Source organism: Panthera leo, chromosome B4 (genome assembly GCF_018350215.1).
Source record: "Panthera leo isolate Ple1 chromosome B4, P.leo_Ple1_pat1.1, whole genome shotgun sequence".
In the NCBI taxonomy this organism is placed as follows: domain Eukaryota; kingdom Metazoa; phylum Chordata; class Mammalia; order Carnivora; family Felidae; genus Panthera; species Panthera leo.
Genome location: NC_056685.1, coordinates 131,737,182 through 131,755,819, shown reverse-complemented (window position 1 = coordinate 131,755,819; position 18,638 = coordinate 131,737,182). Strand labels below are relative to the sequence as shown.

General features: G+C 52.6%; 1 protein-coding gene across 2 annotated transcripts; it reads left to right on the top strand.

The window, feature by feature from the left end:
- Positions 1-6,048: 6,048 nt before the first annotated feature.
- On the top strand, positions 6,049-17,843 carry DNAL4 (dynein axonemal light chain 4). 2 transcript variants are annotated; one of them, XM_042947834.1, is made up of 5 exons: positions 6,049-6,142; positions 13,573-13,771; positions 15,439-15,522; positions 16,765-16,863; positions 17,516-17,843. In XM_042947834.1, the coding sequence occupies exons 2-5, from the start codon at positions 13,703-13,705 to the stop codon at positions 17,591-17,593; spliced, it is 330 nt and encodes a 109-aa protein (XP_042803768.1). In that variant the 5' UTR covers positions 6,049-6,142; positions 13,573-13,702; the 3' UTR covers positions 17,594-17,843. The 2 variants fall into 2 exon arrangements, with proteins under 2 accessions (XP_042803768.1, XP_042803769.1); XM_042947835.1 differs by having other exon boundaries at positions 16,765-17,843.
- The last annotated feature ends 795 nt before the right edge of the window (positions 17,844-18,638 follow it).

Here is an 18,638-nt window from a genome sequence, read left to right as displayed (position 1 = left end):
TGAATGTGCATCTATACTGATCTCAAAATTAAAAGCCTCATTTTAAACAGACCTCTTTAGGGGCGCCTGGGTGGCACAGGAGGGTGGGTGTCCAATTTCGGCTCAGGTCACGATCTCACGGTTTGTGAGTTCGAGCCCCACGTCAGGCTCTGTGCTGACAGCTCAGAACCTGGAGCCTGCTTCGGATTCTGTGTCTCCCTCTCTCTCTGCCCCTTGCCTACTCACGCTCTCTCTCTCTCTCTCTCAAAAATAAATAAACATTTAAAAAAAATTTTAAGACCCCTTTAAGAGATCCATATGGTGGAGTTATGAGATACAGACTTGAAAATAATTATGGTTAATATATTTAAGAATTTAGATGACAAGGATGGCTGGCTGGCTTAGTCAGTAGAGCATCTGGCTCTTGATCCCAGGGTTGTGAGTTCAAGCTCCACATGGAGCGTGGAGCCTACTTAAAAAGAAAAATGTAGATAACACATAGCATTTCAACAGAGAACTGTCAACTATGAAGAATAATGAAATGAACATTCCAGAGCTGAAAAACACATTATCTGAACTTGAGAACTCAATAAATAAGTCTAACAGCAGGTCAGACACACCTGAAGAAGGAATTGTGAACTGTATTCACAGAGATCTCAAAAGAAATGAGCCAGAGTAAAAACTGAGGGAAAATAGAAAGTAAATGGGGGGGGGGGAGGGGAAGCATAAGATTAATATGGGACATTGTGAAAACGTCAAACAAGAAGAAGCCCCAGAAGTGGAGGCAGCAAGTAGGGCAGAAAAAGTATTTGAACAGACAACACCTGAGAATTTTCCAAAAACTGTTGAAAGACATTAAGCCACAGATTTAAGGATCTCGGGGAACACCAGGCATGAAAAATGCAAATAAAACCACAACTAGGACTTTGATAGTGAAATAGGTTTAAAATCAATGACAAAAAAAGAAAAATCTTAAAAGTTCCCACAGAGAAAAAGACGTGTTACTTTCCAAGGAGCAATGGCCAGAACTAACTTCTTAATAGAAGGAATGGGAAAAGGAAGACAAGGAAGTGATACTTTCAAAGTATTGACATAACCACCATTCTAGAATTCTATATTCAATGAAAACTCTTCAAAAATAAAAATGACCTAATGACATTTTCAGACAAGGAAAAATGAGAATATCACCGATGGGTTTTGTGACCAACAAAGCTTCTCTAAAGGACTAAAGAAAATTCTTTAAGGAGAGGGAAAAGGGTCCTGAAAGAAAACATGGAAATTCTAATGAAGAACAACAGAAAGCATAAGCATGTGGGTAAATCTGAGTTAATTCCAATTGAGAAAAATAATAAGAGCTATGTCCTGTGAGGTTTAAAATTCGTAACAGAATAAAAGGTGGGAAGAGATAAATGCAGTTAGAATATTCTAATTCCTTTGCATTGTCCTGAATGTAGTGAGAGTATTGATCTTATATTAGAGTTTGATACATCTAGGATCAATATTTTATTTTCCTACGGTAATCACTAAAAGGATTGTAAAAGAATATGGAACTAACATGTTACAACAGGAGAAAAAAGAATAATAAAAATAATTCAAAAGAAGGTTTAAAAAGGGAAGAAAAGAGAATACGCAAAGAGTGAAATAAATAGGAAATGAATAGTAAGTTGACGGATTTAAACCTGAATGTAATGTAAGTGGGTAATTACATTAAATATTAAAATAAAAATATTCCGGGGGTGCCTGGGTGGCTCAGTCTGTTGAGCATCCGACCTCAGCTCAGGTCATAACCTCGCAGTTTATGAGTTCAAGCCCCACATCAGGCTCGCTGCTGTCAGCCTCAGCATAGAGCCCACTTCAGATCCTCTGTCCCCTTCTCCCTGCTCCTCCCCTGCTTGTGCTCTCCCCAAAATAATATTTTTTTAAAAAAGAGAAACATTCCAACAAAAATTTTAATCTTGCAAAACTGGTTATATGACAGGTTGAAATTTAAAAGACGGAAAAATATGTACCACACAAACACCAATTCAAAGCAAGCTGGTGTTACTTAGTTCAAACTAGACTCTAAGACAAGAAGCACCGCTAGAGATTAAAGGGACATTTCATGGTGATAGTCTTTTAGAATGATATAGCAATTATACATCTGGATGCATGTATTAACACACCTTCCCAATATAGAAAGTAAAAATGGACAGAACCAAAGGGAAAATTTGACAAATCCACAATTGTAGTGGGATATGTTAAGACACCTCCCTCAACAAGTTATAAAGCTAGCAAACAAAATCCAGTATGAGTATACAAAATTTGAACAAAACAATGAACAAACTTGACCTAACGGAGCAACTACAGAGTATATAATCTTTTCAATTACATGTGGAAGATTTACCCAAACTGACAAGAGTGGGTAGAAGAATGGTCCCCCGAAGATGTCTCTCTCCTGATCCCTAAAACCCGTGACTATGTTAAGTCACGTGGCAAGGGGAAACGAGACTGCAGATGGAATTAAGGTTGCTAATCAGATGGCCGGGAGAGAAGATTAACGTGGATTATCTGGATAGACCCGATGGAATCACAAGAGTCCTCAGATATGAAAGGGAGGCTGAAGAGCCAGGGTCTAGAGGGATGTGGAAAGTCTCTAGACACTGGAAAAGGGAAAAGAAACAGTCTCACCTATAGCCTATAGCCTCAGGAAGAACACAGCCCTGGGGATGCTTTGATTGTAGCCCAGTGAAACCCATGTCGGTCATCTGACTGACTATAAGAACTATAAGATAATAAATTTATGTTGTTTTAAGTCACTCTGTTACTTGCGGCTGATCCAGTTGCGAACTGATTCCAGGGTGTCCCCCCAACAGCCAGGTTAAACATCAGGAGCAGTACATGAAAGGGTGTAGCTGGAATGCGGGCTGAATCTTGAGCATTGACACGAGCTGAGTCTGAAGAAGTAGGGTAAGACCCTATCCACTTCATTCACTCACTCGGACATCCATTCATGAAACATTTACTAAGCACCTACTCTCTGCTAGATCCTGTGTGTAGCACAGGGCTATACGGATGTGTAGGACAAGGTTCCTGCTCTCCAGGAGCTCACAGGGGAAGACAGAGAATTAAACTGCGGAGAAGAGCAAAGACAGGAACAGACACCAGAGGAGATGGGAGCACAGAGGTCTCTTCTGATTGCGAGTGGTGGAATCCCAGTGTATACAACCTAGACTAAAAGTGTATGGGCCCTTTGGAAGGCTAGAGGGAGAATGTAGCCAAGAGGATGTGTGAGCAAAGACAAAGTGAGAAACAGTGTGGACGGTGTGGAGAGCCGTAAGAGTTGGTGTAGCTGGGGTGCAGAGCCCAGGAGAAGGAGCAGGAAGAAAAGATGGAGGCACCCATGGGCCATGCCACGGGAGGGCCTCAAATGCCAGGCTGGGGCATCTAGATGTCACCTGGAAGGCGATGGGGGATTGTGGACAAAGGGGAGGAGTTGTTAGAGGAACGCAGTGGTGAAACTGGGTTTTGAAGCATCGTGTTGACAGTGGCGTGGAGGACGGATTGGAGAAGGGTAAGACTGCAGTCGGGGAGTCCCTTTAGGAAGATGTTGCAATGACACAGATGGGATCATAGTGCTGTGCACACGGGGAGTGCCATGAAGACAGCCAGAAGGGGCTGTAAGCAAATCAGAGGGAGATGATCAATTCAGTTTGGGACATATTGACTTTGAAGGGTTTGTGGGACATTCTGGTGGTGGAGATGGCCAGGAGCATTTGGATATTTAGGTCTGGAGCTCCAGTGAGAAGCCTACTCTGGAGAGAGAAACACAAGAACCATCAGAATCTAGGACACTGACAATGGAACCATGGGAGTAGACGAAATCCCCAAAGGACAAGTCTTAAGGCAGCAATTCTAAACAAGATACGCATGGGGTGGCATAACTCCCTGGGAGGGTCTGGAATCACCAGAGGGGCTTTTCCAGAGTCTCAAGCCTAGGCAGTGTGACCAAGGGTAACTCTTGCTGCTGAGGATGTGACCTTGGGTAGGAAGAAATTTGAGAACACCGGTAAGAAGAAAATAGAGTCAAGGTGGGCACAGAGAGCCAAGGAAAAAGGAGCCAGAAAGGAAGAGAGGTTTAAGGAGATCCAGGAGAATGAAGTGCCCAGATGTTAAGATAGAGCAGTGATTCTCAACTGTGAATGTGTACCGGGGGGACTTGTGAAAAATACAGATTCCTACCCGTCACTATTCTGATGCCATGGGGCCCTAGAATCCGCACTGAAAATTGAGTTCTGCAGGCACTACTTCTGGAGTAGAGAATTTCACAAAGACGGATGTGGTCGACAAGTTTACACTAGCAGAGGGGATGGGTCCAGAAAGATAAAGGCTAAAAGGGTCTGTTGGATTCCACTCTTCAGGAGGTCACCGGTAACCATGGAAGAGGTAATTTCGGTGGTGGCAGCGTGGGAGTGGAAGCCAGATTGTAGTGGGCTGAAGACTGAATAGGAGGTGAGAAAGAGAACACAGCAAACGTGGACCCCTTTTAGAAGTTTGGATGAGAGGCGGAGGCGAGAGCTTCATCCCCCTCAAAGGCCAACTTCCATCTCCTGGAGAAACTTGGCAAAGTGGATTGGGGAAATCTGGAGGCTGAGTCAGACATTCCACGGACCCTCAGGACGCACCAGGAAGGCGATTTGGGAATCGGCAAGGGCCAAGCACACCTCAAGCTGCCAAGTCTTAAAGCCAAACCCACTGTGCCCGTATTCTGTCTACCCACTCCAAGTCTGATCCACCATATTCATCACCCAAGTGATCTTTCAATGGTCAAAAAAGATCTGACCACATTTCTGCCCTACTTGGAACTGTCCAACAGCTCCTTTCTCCACTCTCACCTAAAAGACCCCAGAGAACACTCCCAAGTCCCTGAACTTGGCATTCAAAATCCTTCTGACTCTTGTGGTCCCTACTTCACCCCCACCCTTTTCACTGCCACCTCCCACTGTACCACATTCGTCCCGAACCCGGGTCTCAGGGAGTCGCTGGCAGTTCCCCAGTAAACTGTGCTCTCCCACCCTCATTAGCCTACTAGTCGCCTTAGATGCAGCAAACTCAAACCACCTCCTCTGAGAGTTAGTTACTCCCTCCTTGGAGAGAACCAGCACCCCACACCTATACCAGAGTACAGGTAGAATAAAGTCTTCTATATCTATTTGTTGACACAGCTCTCCCCTCACTGGACTGTGTCTTCTCTGGGGCCAAGGTCTTCCTCTTCCTCTTCTCTGAATAACCAGCACCTGGCCAGGGGCTGAGTTCCCAGCAGGTGCCAGTGAATGTGAAGTGGGGTTTCGCCTAAAGTACCATCATGAAAAAGTAAATGTTTAAATTATGGCGTCACCCCACCCACTCTTTGGCCCACCCATCAAATAATTGAATCTGCAGGTTCTTCTCTGCTCCTCGCTTTCCTTTCTCCCTAGTTACACTAAGACTTTCAGGTCAATTTTCCCTCCTAAAAGGAAGAAAAGGCACGCTCTGGACAACTGTGTCTTTAGATGGTACAACATCTCCTACGGAATTAGGAAACAGTATGTGGGTGTGCTCCGGTGGAAAGAGGGCTTGGTTCAACGTCAGGGAGTTTTACTTTGATTCTTTCCTTTAACAAGTTACTTAACCTCTCCGGGATGGGGTTACGAATATGATTACCTAAAAAAAGATGTGAAGAATCACGTGAAATACTCGTTGCGAAGCCTACATAACTGCTAGTTATTATTAGGCCTTTGAGATTCTAATAAAGCAGTATCTTAGGGTCAGGACACCAACAAATTGCACTTGTAAATTTCAAATGGCTCAAAGAAGCGCCCGAAGTAACACCACTCTTCCCAGTTTGCTTCTCTAAGACGAGAACTTCCGTACCTCCCCGGCTCCTCAGGCCCACTTAAGACGACTATAACCGAAGCTCCGCCTCCCCAGCCCCCTAGCCACGCCCCTTTCCGTACCAGCCTGACGTTGTAGGGGCCTTTAACATTGATTGACACTTTTATTCACCAATAAAAAGTGAAACCCCTGTCAACGTCCGGCGAGGGGGCAGGACTTCCTTGTTGTTGCTAAGACACTCTTGTTTCGCTCCTTGACAACCCTGGCGGGGGTGCGCTAGCTGTGGCCCCGGCTCCGGCCCCCGCGGGAGCAGGTGAGGCCCTGGGGCGCGGCGGGCAGCCGGGCGGGGAGGGCCGGCCCGAAGCGGGGCCGCGAGGCGTCGCGGGACGGGTGGGGCCTCGCCCACCGCGGAGGCCCCACCTCGAGTCTCCTGCCTGATGGTCCCCAGCCCCCGGTCCCCCCAACCCCCACCCCCTCACTTCGGGGACCTGGGAAATGGGCCGTGACCGATTAGCTGTGGCGACTGTACGGGGCGCTCCTTCCCCCACACACCCGAAGCCCCGTCACGCTGCGCGGTCCCCCATCCTCCCTGACCCGACTTCCCCCAGGACCTTAATCTCCCCCCACGTTTCGCGGAGCAGTTCCCCGCTCCCGCGGCTGGACCGGTGGTCGCCATCGCCTTGGCCCAGGACGCTTGATTTGGGCCGTTGGTGACGTGCTGGGACCCCAAGCTGGTCATTTCCTTCTCTGGGCCTCAGTTTCCCCGTCTGTAAATAGAAGTTGGTTGGAATAATCTCTAAGGCCTCTTCGATCCTGACGTTCTAGGATGTGCTTTTTGATCCAACCATGGGCTTCCCTGAGGATGTGCTACCCATGGGTGTAGTGAACAGAACTTGACAAACCTAATTTGAATTCCCAATCACAGGACCTTAGCAAGTTATCTAACCTCCTTGGACTCCAGTCTGAGTATATATAAAATCAGGATACATCGCCTTGGGGGGAATTCTGAGGATAAGGAATTGAAGTATGAAGGGTCTGGTCCAGGGCGCCTGGGTGGCTCAGTCGGTTAAGCGTAGGACTCTTGATTCCAGCTCAGGTGATGATCTCACCGTTGGTGAGTTCGAGCCCCTCCTAGGGCTCGGCGCTGGATACCCCCAACCTGCTTGGGATTCTCTTTCTCTCTGCCCCTCGCCCCTCCTCTCAAAATAAATAAACTGAATTGTTTGTTTGTTTGTTTCTTAAAGAGTCTGGTCCAATGTAGATTCCGCATTTGTGACTTCACTTCCTTTGTCTCTTCCCCACATTTTCCCCCTCTGAGAAGTGTCATCAGTTCCCTTATTATCAGCCGTCATTCCTTCATGAAATCCAGATCCCATGCTCTGATCTTTTTCCTGGGCTTTCATGGTTCGGGATGCTTTGGAGTGGGGGTGAGGGTAGTGCGTGATATATTGCCGTGGTGGTTGGACTCAGTACCTTCCCTTCTGTGCCTGATGACGTGCGATTCGGTGATTACCTACTCCTGACGAGACGCTTTTCTTCGCCGCGTCTTACGAGCAACTTACACTCCGTAGTTCTAAAATCAGACCGGCCCGCTTCTTCACCATCCGTCTGTCCTACCCGACATGCCATCTTTCTCAGTGGCATGGCCATCCTCCCTCACTCTGCCGTCCCATCCCACTCAGGCAGTTGTCAAGTTGCTTTGATGCTGCCTCCTTGAGGATCTCACATCTCCATTCCAGAAGCGGCCAGTTTGGTTCAGATCACCTGAGCCAGTGCCGTAACTTCCTAACTGGTGTCCCTACCTCCAGTCTCTTCTCTGTTTACCCAGCCCGCCAGAATAATTGCCTGAAAACAATGCAATGTCACCAACCCCCGAGAGACTTCCAAAGCGTTTCTCTTTCCCCACTAAAAATGTCCACGCTTCTCAGGCCTAGGTTATAGGGCCTTTCTATGATTCCACAAACCCACCCCCAGCATTGTTTCCCAGCCTTTTTTTCTCCCTTCTCCTGTGCCAGGTTCTGTCCCCAGCCAGATTGAACCATTGGACTTTCCCAGAAAATGCTTTGAGCTTTCTGCTTTGAAGTCACTGTGTTTGTTCATCTCTCTGCCCAGAACGGCTTCCTCACCTTGTCCGCTTGCCAGGATTCCCACTCAGAGGCTGCCCCTGCCACCAAGCGTTTCTTGCCATCCTCTCCCCTGCCCCTTCTAGAATTCTCCTCCTGCCTCTATCTCTGCATCTGCCTTGTGGCATGTTCTGCTTTCTGTCGTGAACCATAGTTCCTTGTGTATGTGGTGGTCTCTCAGATCATAAGCCCCTTGAAAGCAGAGACTGTCTCCTGCTTAAAGTGGAGTCATCGAAAAAGCCTAATCTTGAAGTCCTATATAGTGAGGGAGTCCCAGCTCCTCCATTTACTAGCTGGGTAGAAAGTCACTTTCCTTTTCTCGGCCGTCGTGGCCACGAGAAGAGTAGGGATAATAGCACCTGTGTAGCAGAGTTACTGGGGACAGGGGGCAGTAAGTGAGATCCTGGATGTAGAACACCCGTCCTGTTGCCTTGCTTCTGGTCAGTGCTCAATAAATCCGATCGAATGGATTTGATACTCAAATGGATTGATGCTTCTCAGGGAGCAAATGAAATCTAATTTAACGACAATAGAGATATCTGTCGGGCTTCTGCCATGTGTCAGACGCTGGACTAGTGCCCTGGGGCATCTACAGGGGAAGAGAGAAGACCCTTCAGCCTCAGGTGACTGTCTGGACTCGCGACACAACTGCTCAGTCGTGGCTGGTTGTGACATGCCACCAGTAATTCGCAGCTGCGAATGGTTAAAAGAGAATAATAATAACCAATCAGCGCCAACTCCAAGTTATTTCTGGAATAATGTCCTTCTTCGTCCCTCACATTCGAATCTGTTCTCCTGAGCGGGAAGGAGAGGGGCGGCAAACTGCGTAGTCGGCTGTGTGTGGTGAGCATCTGTGCTCGCTTGGAGCTAATAGCTGTGATGGCCGTGACTTTTTGTTGTACTTTGCATCTTGAACAAAAGGTTTGGGATTTCATCCAAATTCGGGTATGTTGGTGGCGGCGGCGGGGGTGGGGGGGGACCACGTGAGTCAATATTGTTTAGTGTGTCGTGTTACACATAAAGAAAATGTCTTTATCTCCCCCACCTCTTCCTCCCTCCCTCCCTCCCCATGGTCTAAGGCACATCAGAAGTCTCCACTAGACCTCAGTAAAACGAGAAAAAACGAGGACAGTGTTAAAAAACAACACTAACAGCAGCAACTTCCTGTGTGTGTGTGTGTGTGTGTGTGTGTGTGTGTGTGTGTGTGTGAGAGAGAGAGAGAGAGAGAGAGAGGAAAGTAACTGTCTTTTCTGAGGACTGTCCTTTATTCTGCAACCATCTCCTTCTAACTATTAAAACCTTCATTTATAGTAGATGATGTGTTTAATGTTCTCAGCGTAACTTGAAAACGCAATCCTGTGTTTGTTTCCCCCTTTGAAACTGATCTGTGAAATCCGGGTCTCCCGTGTTGTCTCCTGACCTCACCCCCAGCATCTTGGATGAATGCCCTCACTCCCTTAGCCTCCTTTCTCCTCACCTTGCCAGCTTTGCTCTGTGTTTGCCAGAAGGCAGAGGGTCAACGTGGCAGGGAAGGGCGGGGCGTATGACCAGGGCACCCAGTGTGTCCCCCCGACGTGTCTAGAAGTAGGAGACGTGCCCGGGCAGGTGGCTGGACTGGCAGATGCCGAGAATTGAAACTACTTGTGTTTCTGTCTTTCTCCTACTTGCTTGTGACCGGGGAAGAGGCCTAGAAGGTAGAATTAGAAGGGTAGATATGGGTTTGGGTCCTGGCTCTGTCCCTGCTGGCTCAGTACCCTTGGGCCAGCCCCCAAACCTCTCTGAGCCCCGGGTGCCTTATCTGAGGACTGGGAGTGGATGCTGCCCTCACAGGTTGTTACTGGATGAAAGGAGACAATGAATGAAAACCCGGTGTACCCCCCCCTCCCCCCCAACTACCACTGGCCCCAGCTGTGTTCCACAGACTTTCCTTGTGACTTTTGTCCGTCAGTGCTTACAGCGTGGCTTGCAGAGTGGGGACTCAGTAACTATTGGTTTGTCTGGCTGAACGTTTAGGTGTTTAGTGGGCTCGTATATGAAGAAAGACATCGCAGGTCCCCCTCTCACTGCACCGGTAACAAGAGCTGACGCTCATTGTGAGGTAGTCTGTTCTTCGTCCCAATTTCCAGACGAGATCAACGAAGGCTCCGAGAGAGAAACACTTGTCTGAGGCACGAGATGTGAATTCAGACCTGCCCGCGGAGCCTGCACCCACCAACCCCCATGCCCTGCTCTGAGTGTGCCCTCCCACCTTTCGGATCCTGGCGGTGGTGACCCGGGGTGCTCCGAGATGCACAAGCCAGGAGTGTTCCAGGCATTGAGTGGCTGCCCCCACCCCCACTCCGGGGCACTGGCAGACACTTTCGGCCTTAATTCCCAGAGTCCTTCATTTTCCCCCCACCCCTCTCACATCCGCTTAACCCTCCTAAGGATTCTTCCCAAGTGCTTCAGGAGCAAAACAATACACGGTGACTGAGGTCAGTGTCCGAAAGAATGAGGCACAGACAGCGGGACAAGGGGCGCTGGGTTTTTCAAGGTGGTGACAGAAAGAGCCCTGTCTTTTCCTCCCGTTCCCCGGGCGTAGCCTCGCAGTAGACAGGGGCGAGGCTGTGCCAAGCGTTCGGAGGCGTCCTTGGGCGAGGAGAACAAGGGACGGGAGACAGGGCGAGGCCGCCACTGGCTTTGTGCACCAGGACGTCCCTAGGACAGGTTGAGCTTTGGTGCCCAGCAGATTCAAGCACCCTGGCCGTGGGCACACTTACATTATTAAAGGGCCCTCTTTTAGGCCTGATGGGACTTCTTTCTGGCCTAGAGCTGTCAGACACACACTCATTCGCACGGGAGATTGATAAGGTTATTAAAACCTCTGGGTCTGCTATTTTTGGCAGCATTCTTCCAGGCGGGCTTTCAACCGTGGCCAAATGACTGTAGCTGTACTATAATGAGACAGCATCATAAAAGATTCTCCTACCTTTCTGTATTTGGAAGCACGTCATCTATAACTGTTCCTTTTTATCCTGCAAGTCTCGTCCCTTTTGGATCCCCAGAAGCACTGGCAGTGGTTAGGAAAAGGCATTTGCGACCGAGGTCCTTAATAAGCGCGGTTGAATAATGTTGGAGACGTGCTGGCCGACGCCAGGGTGGCAGCGCGAGCAGCGCGATGAGAATAGTGCACAGAGCTTTGCGGTTTCCACACCCTTACATACATACCGTTGGTGCTTGCAGTGGCTTTCTGAGAATAAGAAGACGGGTTCATCCCATTGCACAGAGGCGGAACCCAAGGCTCGGGTTAAATTACTTGCACAGGGCTGCAAAGCACGGAGGGCACAAAATTCATTTTGGTTATAGAACGGGCCTTCAAGCCTAAATACCCCACCTCGCGGTTCCCCACGCCCTTCCCCCTCCAAGAAAAAAAAAAAAAACAAAAAACCTGTCCCGGTGGCTTTTTCCCCTTTGTTCCTGAAGAATGGACTTTGGTAATATCTCTGACCTCTGAGTCTGGTTCACCAGGGTTCCATATGCTGAAACAGAATCCCAGCAGCCCCAGCCCCCGCCCTCCCCAAGGGCAGGCAGGTACACCCTTGACTGAATTCCCTTCCAGGCCACGCCAGGCCAGCACTCTTGAGCCCCGAGGATGCACTGGATCGGATTGAAATATTTAATTCAGTATTTAGGTGGGAAATGCCTCAGCGCCTGCTTCAGCATTTGAAGCTGAGAATCTTGGGAGGTAAACACACCTTAAAGCCCGTATCCTTTGATCGTCACCTCTGTTGCACCTTGATAACGGGGAGGAGGCAGCAAGCAAGTGGCCTTTATGAAAGCCAGGACAGGATGGGATTGGAGACAGGCCTTGCCATTAACGAGCAGAGACAAAACGATTCCCTGGATTCTGTGAAATCAGAAACATTAGCAGAAAGTCCAGTGAGATCGTGCCTGGTCATTCGCCAACTCCTCTGTAGAGACGAACCAGAACTGCTAATATCTGAGTGGTACAGGTGCCCAGAATTGACGAGCTCAGAGGAACCGTCTGTCCACCGGGAAACCAGAAAATACCAGTGTCGCGGGATGGTGGAGTCGGCGGCAGGCTTCCAGCCTCGTTCGAGGGAGCCCACCAAATGGGGTGGCGCCGAGGGCTTCTGAAGCACCAGAGAGACGGAGACGGTTGAGAGCACAGCCCGGAAAAAGCACGCGGAAGGCTCGGTGCTCGGCCACACGCGGGTCGAGTCCACATGAGAACGGTCGCCACCGACCGGTCAGACGTCAAACGTGCATTTCGCTGCTGGGATCACACGGCCCGCGCTGGTGGTGGCACACCGGGCGCCTACCTTGTGTCGGTGCCACGGGAAGGAGAGAGGGGGCCCACGCGGGAGACCGCGCCCAGAGTCAAACCCCAGGTCTGCCGCTCGCCGGCTGAGACCTCAGGCCAGTGGAGGAGCAGCTTTACGCCTCCTTTGGTGCAGGCCCTAACTCGCAGGGGCGTTGTAGCAGTGGGGCGCTAGGGACAGGAAACCTGACAGACGTCACCTGTCACGACTGCCCGTTAGTTGCTACGCTAGGCGTTTTCGGGCTTCGGCGGCCGTGCCGTGAAAACAAACCAGTTTGGAAACGTCAGGAACGCTGGCGTAACATCATTTGCTTGTAGGTGTCCAATGTGGATGGTTAAGCAGGGTTCGCGGCACGGTGGGTTGTAGGCACTTGTGTGAGTCCTTCTTCTGAGAGAAAAAGTCCCTTGAATTACAGGCCAAATTGAATTGGAGAATAAGGGGAAACAACCAGGATTTCCAGCAGTGCTCACAGACATTAGGACCCAGCTCCTCTCTTTAGGAAAAGTCCCATCTGTTTTTACATAGCTAGATTTGGAAAGAAAAAAAATCCAAACATATGTATTAGGCTTTATAACTTTCCATTCATATCCACACACAGTCTCTCGTGTATGTGGCCATGTGCTGGGCACTGGGTTAGCTTCACGTGCCTTCTCATCTGAGTCTCGTAACAGCCCCACGAGATAGATGTGGCTGCCCCCAGGTTCCTGGTGAGGACCCTGAGGCCCAAGGCCACACTGCTGGGGAACAGTAGAACCAGGAGGCCCAGGCCTTACAGCTTCTGGACCAGGCAGGCCTGAGCGGGAGGGGGCAGGAAGTGCTGGGAGCCGGGCAAGCCGAGGAGGACACGGACCATCACTGTTCCCATTCCTTCCGCAGATCAGGGACCCGTGGAAGAGGCTCCGGCTTGCACATAAGCCCGGGATTGTTGATCCTGACCCGACATTTCCCTTTCCAGCTACGTGTGCTGGGGAGTAAGGACCGTGTACATACGTGTGCATGCAGAAAAGCTGCGTGCGTTAATTGCAAGCTGCAGGCTCCACCCTCGGCCTGGCCCGCACTCAGTATTTGTCTTGATAATGACAGTGTGGGCTTGTAGCCGCATACCAGCGTGTTCTTAAGCACCGGGTCCCAGCATCTCGCGTTGACTCATCCTCCCGTCTGCAGACTTGCTGGCCATTTGGAAAAGGATGCGGAGGAGTTAAGACGGGGAGGTGTCAAGTTGTCAGTGAGACATTTCTAATTTGTGATGTATGGTTTGAAAGCCAACTCTTTCTCCTGGTTTTTCCTGTTTTCCACAGCACCCCTTGAGGAAAGACATTTTCTGCTCCCACCCAGTTGGCAGGGCCTGCTTCCTGAATCTCCAGGGTGTGGTCTTCACTGCCAGTGCCAGCACCACTCTCTCCCTCCGGGGGTCACGGTGGAAGGATCATGGGAGAAACAGAAGGGAAGAAAGATGAGGCTGATTATAAGCGGCTGCAGACCTTCCCTCTGGTCAGGGTAAGCCCCGGGGCAGGGAGGCAGGGCGGCCAGCAGGGCCCACGCCGCCTCGAAGCGAGGCAGAGAGCTCGTTCCCTGCAGGACAGCAGGAGGAGGAAGTTAAGGGCTCTCCTGGCTCAGGTCTGGAGGTCTGAGAGTCGACAGCGCTCCATTCCTTCGTTCCTTCATTCACTCGACAAGTACTTACTTAGGTCACCTACTGTACGTTGGGCTCTCTTCTAGGCACTGCGGGTGCAGTAGCGAGCAAGACAGGCAAAGGCCTGGGCCACAGGAAGAAAAGTTTTAAGGAGCGTAATTCCGGTAAATAGTGCTATCAAGAGAGAGAAAGCAGGTGTCAGGGGCTAGAGAGTAGGGGTTAGCCTCTGGACAGAGTTCTCCGGTCAGAGACTTGAATGAAGTTAGGGAGACAGCCTTGCAAAGGTCTGGGAAGCACGTGCCAAGCAGGGGAAACGGCGAGCCCCGAACGCCCGCGGTGGGAGTGAGCTCGGCATTTTGGAGGAACAGAAGGAAGGCCGACGAGTGCCGAGGCGGGTGGGGGGACGTGCCAGAGTGACAGCAGGCCAGACCTCACAGGTGGGCCAGGCGCTGTGACAGTCATGGTGAAGAGTGTGGACGCTCTCCTGGGCCCGAAGGGAGCAGCGGATGTTTTAAGCCGAGGGGTGATGGGACGCGTTTGATGTTTTCGAAGGATCGCTCCAGCCGTTGTAAGGAGAATGGATTTTTAGGGGACCGGAGTGGAGGTGGGGAGACCCGTGAGGACACTACTGCAGAGGCCCAGGGAGACGAGGGGGCGGCTGGGCCCAGGTCACGGAGTGGAAGTGGACACGTTCAGACTCAGGACGCATCTTGGAGGTTGAGGCCGTAGAACCCACTGGCGCGTTGGGTGCCAGGTGTGAGGACAGGAAAGTCAAGGATAACTCCCAGGACTTTTTTTTTTTTTTTTTCCCCTGAACTCAGGAGAGAAAATGGTGTCAATTACCAAGAAAAGGAAGGAGGAGGAAGTGTAGGTTTGTGGGGAAAGTCGAGTTATCCTTTAGACGTCTAAGTCAGCTTGTCAAGTAGAGAGTTGGCCATAGGAGTCCGGAGCCCCCCCCAAAAAAAGGTTAGAGCTGGGAGCGAAAATGTAAGAACCCTCACGTAGAAGATACACGACGCCATGGAACAGGGTGGGACCTCCTGGAGAGGAACTTGCTGGCGAAGAGACAGGGTAGGGACGAAGCCCAGGGCCCTCCCGAAATCAGGAGGAGGAGGGGGATCCGGCCAAGTGGATGAGAGAGAGCGGTCAGCGTTAGGAAGAACCCGGAGCTGTCTCTCCAGGCCCTTCCGGCTGAGATCCAGCTGTGCTCTGGGGCCGATGTAAACTGTTTCCGCAACCGGCATCCTCTCCTGCCCGGGCCAGCCTTCTCCCCGTGTCTGTTGGCTGGAGCGTGATGCCGGAAGCTTCGTGCCCTTGCAGAGGGGCCCGGGCGTTAAAGCCCACTCGGCTTCGCCAGATTCCATGCCCTCTGTCCCAGCTGCACGCCCCGAGTCAGGAGATGGGCTTGCCCAGGGCCGTGCCAGGGCAGCTACCCAATGTCCGTGCCTTAAGCTTGGGACGGCGAAGCCAGCCCAGAAGGCCAGCTCGTGGGCTATGCCTCTCTCTGTTTGTCTCCCTGCCCCGTCTCTAGCATTCGGACATGCCAGAGGAGATGCGAGTAGAGACCATGGAGCTGTGTGTCACGGCCTGTGAGAAATTCTCCAACAACAATGAGGTACAGGCGGCCCCTTGTGCCTTCGGTGACCCCCGTGGGTGAATCAAGTGGCCCCGGTCCCCACAGCCAGCTCCAGAGAGTCCTACTGGGGCCTGGCTAGCGCCTTCCTTGGAAGCATTCGAAGCCCGAGGAAAGCCAGCGAGGGAAGAGGCTGGTGCTGTCTCTGGGGCACTGATCTGATGGTGGTCATGCCCAGCCCTAGAGGGCTCTTCAGGTGCCCCTGCCTGTGTTCCCTATCTCCGGGGGTCTGCTGGATGGGGCACCTCTCCCCCTTGGCTCCGTCCCAGGGGAGAACAGAGGCCCAGGCATTCATTCACGTACCCGTCCATCCATCCATCCAAAAAAAGATGTTAAACGCCATCCCTTGGGCCAGTCACTGTTCTGGGTGCTGGGGATATGGCCAACAGGCAGTGACGCAGGAATGTCATTCATCAGCCCGGTGATGAGTGAGAAAGAAGTCAGCATCACGACAGCCCAGCCAGTGGGGAGGCAGACCCAGGCCCAAGTTCAAATGCTGTCTCCAGCCCTTCCGAGCTCTTTAACCCCGGATAAGCCATTTCTCATCTCTGAGCCCCAGTCTCCTAGTCTGTAACGGGGAGTGAGATGCTGCCTCCCCACCCGGGGGCCGCGAGAACGTGTGTACTGAGATGACGCGGGCCAAGCGCCTGGCACCGACTCCCCCTCAGAGGCTGGGTCCTCTGCCCCTCCCTAGGCCTCTTCTCAGAAGAAGCTTCTTGAAAGAGCCAGCACAGGAAGGAGTGGGGGCTGTTGCCGTAACTGAGGGAAGCAGTCCAACTCCCCTTCCAGAAGTTCCCCAGACCCATTAGGGAAAAGCCTTTCTGTTCCCTGGAGACAAACTTGACACCTCCTCGCAGTGACGAGGACCGCACACGGCGTGCGGAGTGCTGTCGCGCGTTACCGCTCTTGGTCCCGACCGCATAGTCCCGACCGCAGCCTCGCGGCGCCGACCCCGGACACGGGCACTGAACGGCGGAGCCTGGACGCCGACCCAGGGCTCCCTCTTCAGACCAGGGCCTGCTCGACCAGCCTCGCCAGTGTCTTCTTGACTGGTGGGGTAGGGTCTGCTCTTCCGTCCCTGTGTCCCAGCCCCTGGCAGGAGGCAGAAGAGTGGGGTGCAGGCTCTTCTCCCGCCAAGACTTCGGCTTCCCGGGGGGAGGCGGGGGTTGGCTCGTGCCCCACCCCCCAGCCTTTCCCATCTGATGAGCGTCCCCTTTGTTCCAGAGCGCCGCCAAGATGATCAAAGAGACGATGGACAAGAAGTTCGGCTCCTCCTGGCACGTGGTCATCGGCGAGGGCTTTGGGTTTGAGATCACACACGAGGTGAAGAACCTCCTGTACCTGTACTTCGGGGGGACCCTGGCTGTGTGTGTCTGGAAGTGCTCCTGACACCGTCCCCCCCCACCCCTGCCCCCGTCCCCTGCAGGGATGGGGAGCGGCCCCAGGCAGGCCCTCGCTTTGCAAAGGAGAGCCTGGGGTCTTTCCTTTTGCCCTTTGATGACAGTTTCCCGAGCCGCGCCCAGCAGGTGAACGCGTGGACACCTTTCCCCAGGCCCCCAGCGCGCGAAGGGGAGAGCAGGGCGCGGTCTGGACGCAGGGGAGGGGTGGGAGGTGTGACAGGGTAGGAGGGTGGGGAGGTGGGATTTTTCGCACAAGGACACGCCAGCCCCACCTCTCTTGGGGGCCGCTCTCCCCTCGCCTCCCGGGAGCCCCCGCCGCCCCCCCGCCGGCCTGCACTGTCCTTGTCTTCACCGGTCATATGCACGTGGCCCCAGGAGGAGCCTGTCCTCTCGAGGGACACTGGCAGCTTTCTCCCCTCGTCCTCTGGAGAAGAGGTGACCCTCCAGAAGCCCCTTCCCCAGCCCAACCCCAGGCTGAACAAACCTCTGCTTCTCATTGGACCGCTAGCTCCGTCGTCCCCGGCTTTGGCGTGAGGACCGACAGCCTTTCCCCACGTGCTGTCCTCCCTCCCCAGCCGCCAGGCCGCAAACCTTTTGTACCGCCTCCAGCTGTGCACTTGGGCTCCCGTGGCAGAGGGCGTGGGTGTCACTGAGCCTCCGGCGAGGCTCCTGGGCCAGGAGTGCGCTCACCACGAGGCCTGTTTCGGCAGGGAAACCTGGCCTGCCAGTTACTTCTCATCAGGGACCGCATGCTGATTTGTACTTCTGATCTCTGCTGGCTTTTCTATATTCTTTTTTGAGCGTGGGGAGAAGGGTTTTAGTAGAAGGGTGAATCCTATTTTACACAGCGGTCTTATTTATATAAATGTCTTCGTTTTTACAATTAAAGTGACCAAAAATGGACCTTGATCTACAGTCTCTTGAGGTTAGGGGAAGATGGGCTGGGTATCCTCGGGCTGCGGTGGGTCCCGGGAGCCCAGAGAGACTTCTGGCTGAATAGCGAGGCTCCTGGAACCTGAGCCCAGACACAGCCCCGCTCGCCCAGGCCCCGCCGCTCGCCGTTCCGTCCCGGGTGGGGGCTGAGCGCGGTCGCTGGGGCCACACGGACGCTGACTGAGACGCCCTCGATGGCCAGACCGAGCTGCCGTAAAGCCATCAGTCTCGCATAACGTGGTTTCAGTTCAAAGGTGTTTATTCAACAGCTGGTGGATGCCAGGGCCCAGGGGCAGGGTCCCGGAGATGGAAAAGCCACAGAGCCTGCCCTCAGTGAGCCCACAGTCTCCTGTGGAGGAACACTTGAACCCAGTCGTTACAAGCAGATGTGAAAGATAGGACAGGGCACCCCAGGAGGAGAAGGGGCGCCTCTGGTCCCAGCCCAGGGAGTGAGGTGGGCTTCTGGCCGACGAGGCCCGAAAGCTGACTCTTGAGGGAGAGGGGGCTTTACTGGGGGAGGGGCTGCTCCAGACCGAGGGGTGATGGGAGTAGAGACACGGAGGCAAAAGTGATTTGAGGATAGGGGGGGCACATTGTGGGACCACGAAGCCCCTTCGGCTCAGGGGCCGGCCCCTCAATTCCAGTCTCAGACCCTAAAACACTGGCCCCAGGGAGAGCAGGCCCCTCTTCCCTGCAGCCTCTGTTCCCCACCCCGCGGGGCCTCCTGGGCTGGCCCACGCGGGACACTGGGGCCCCGGGAGTCTC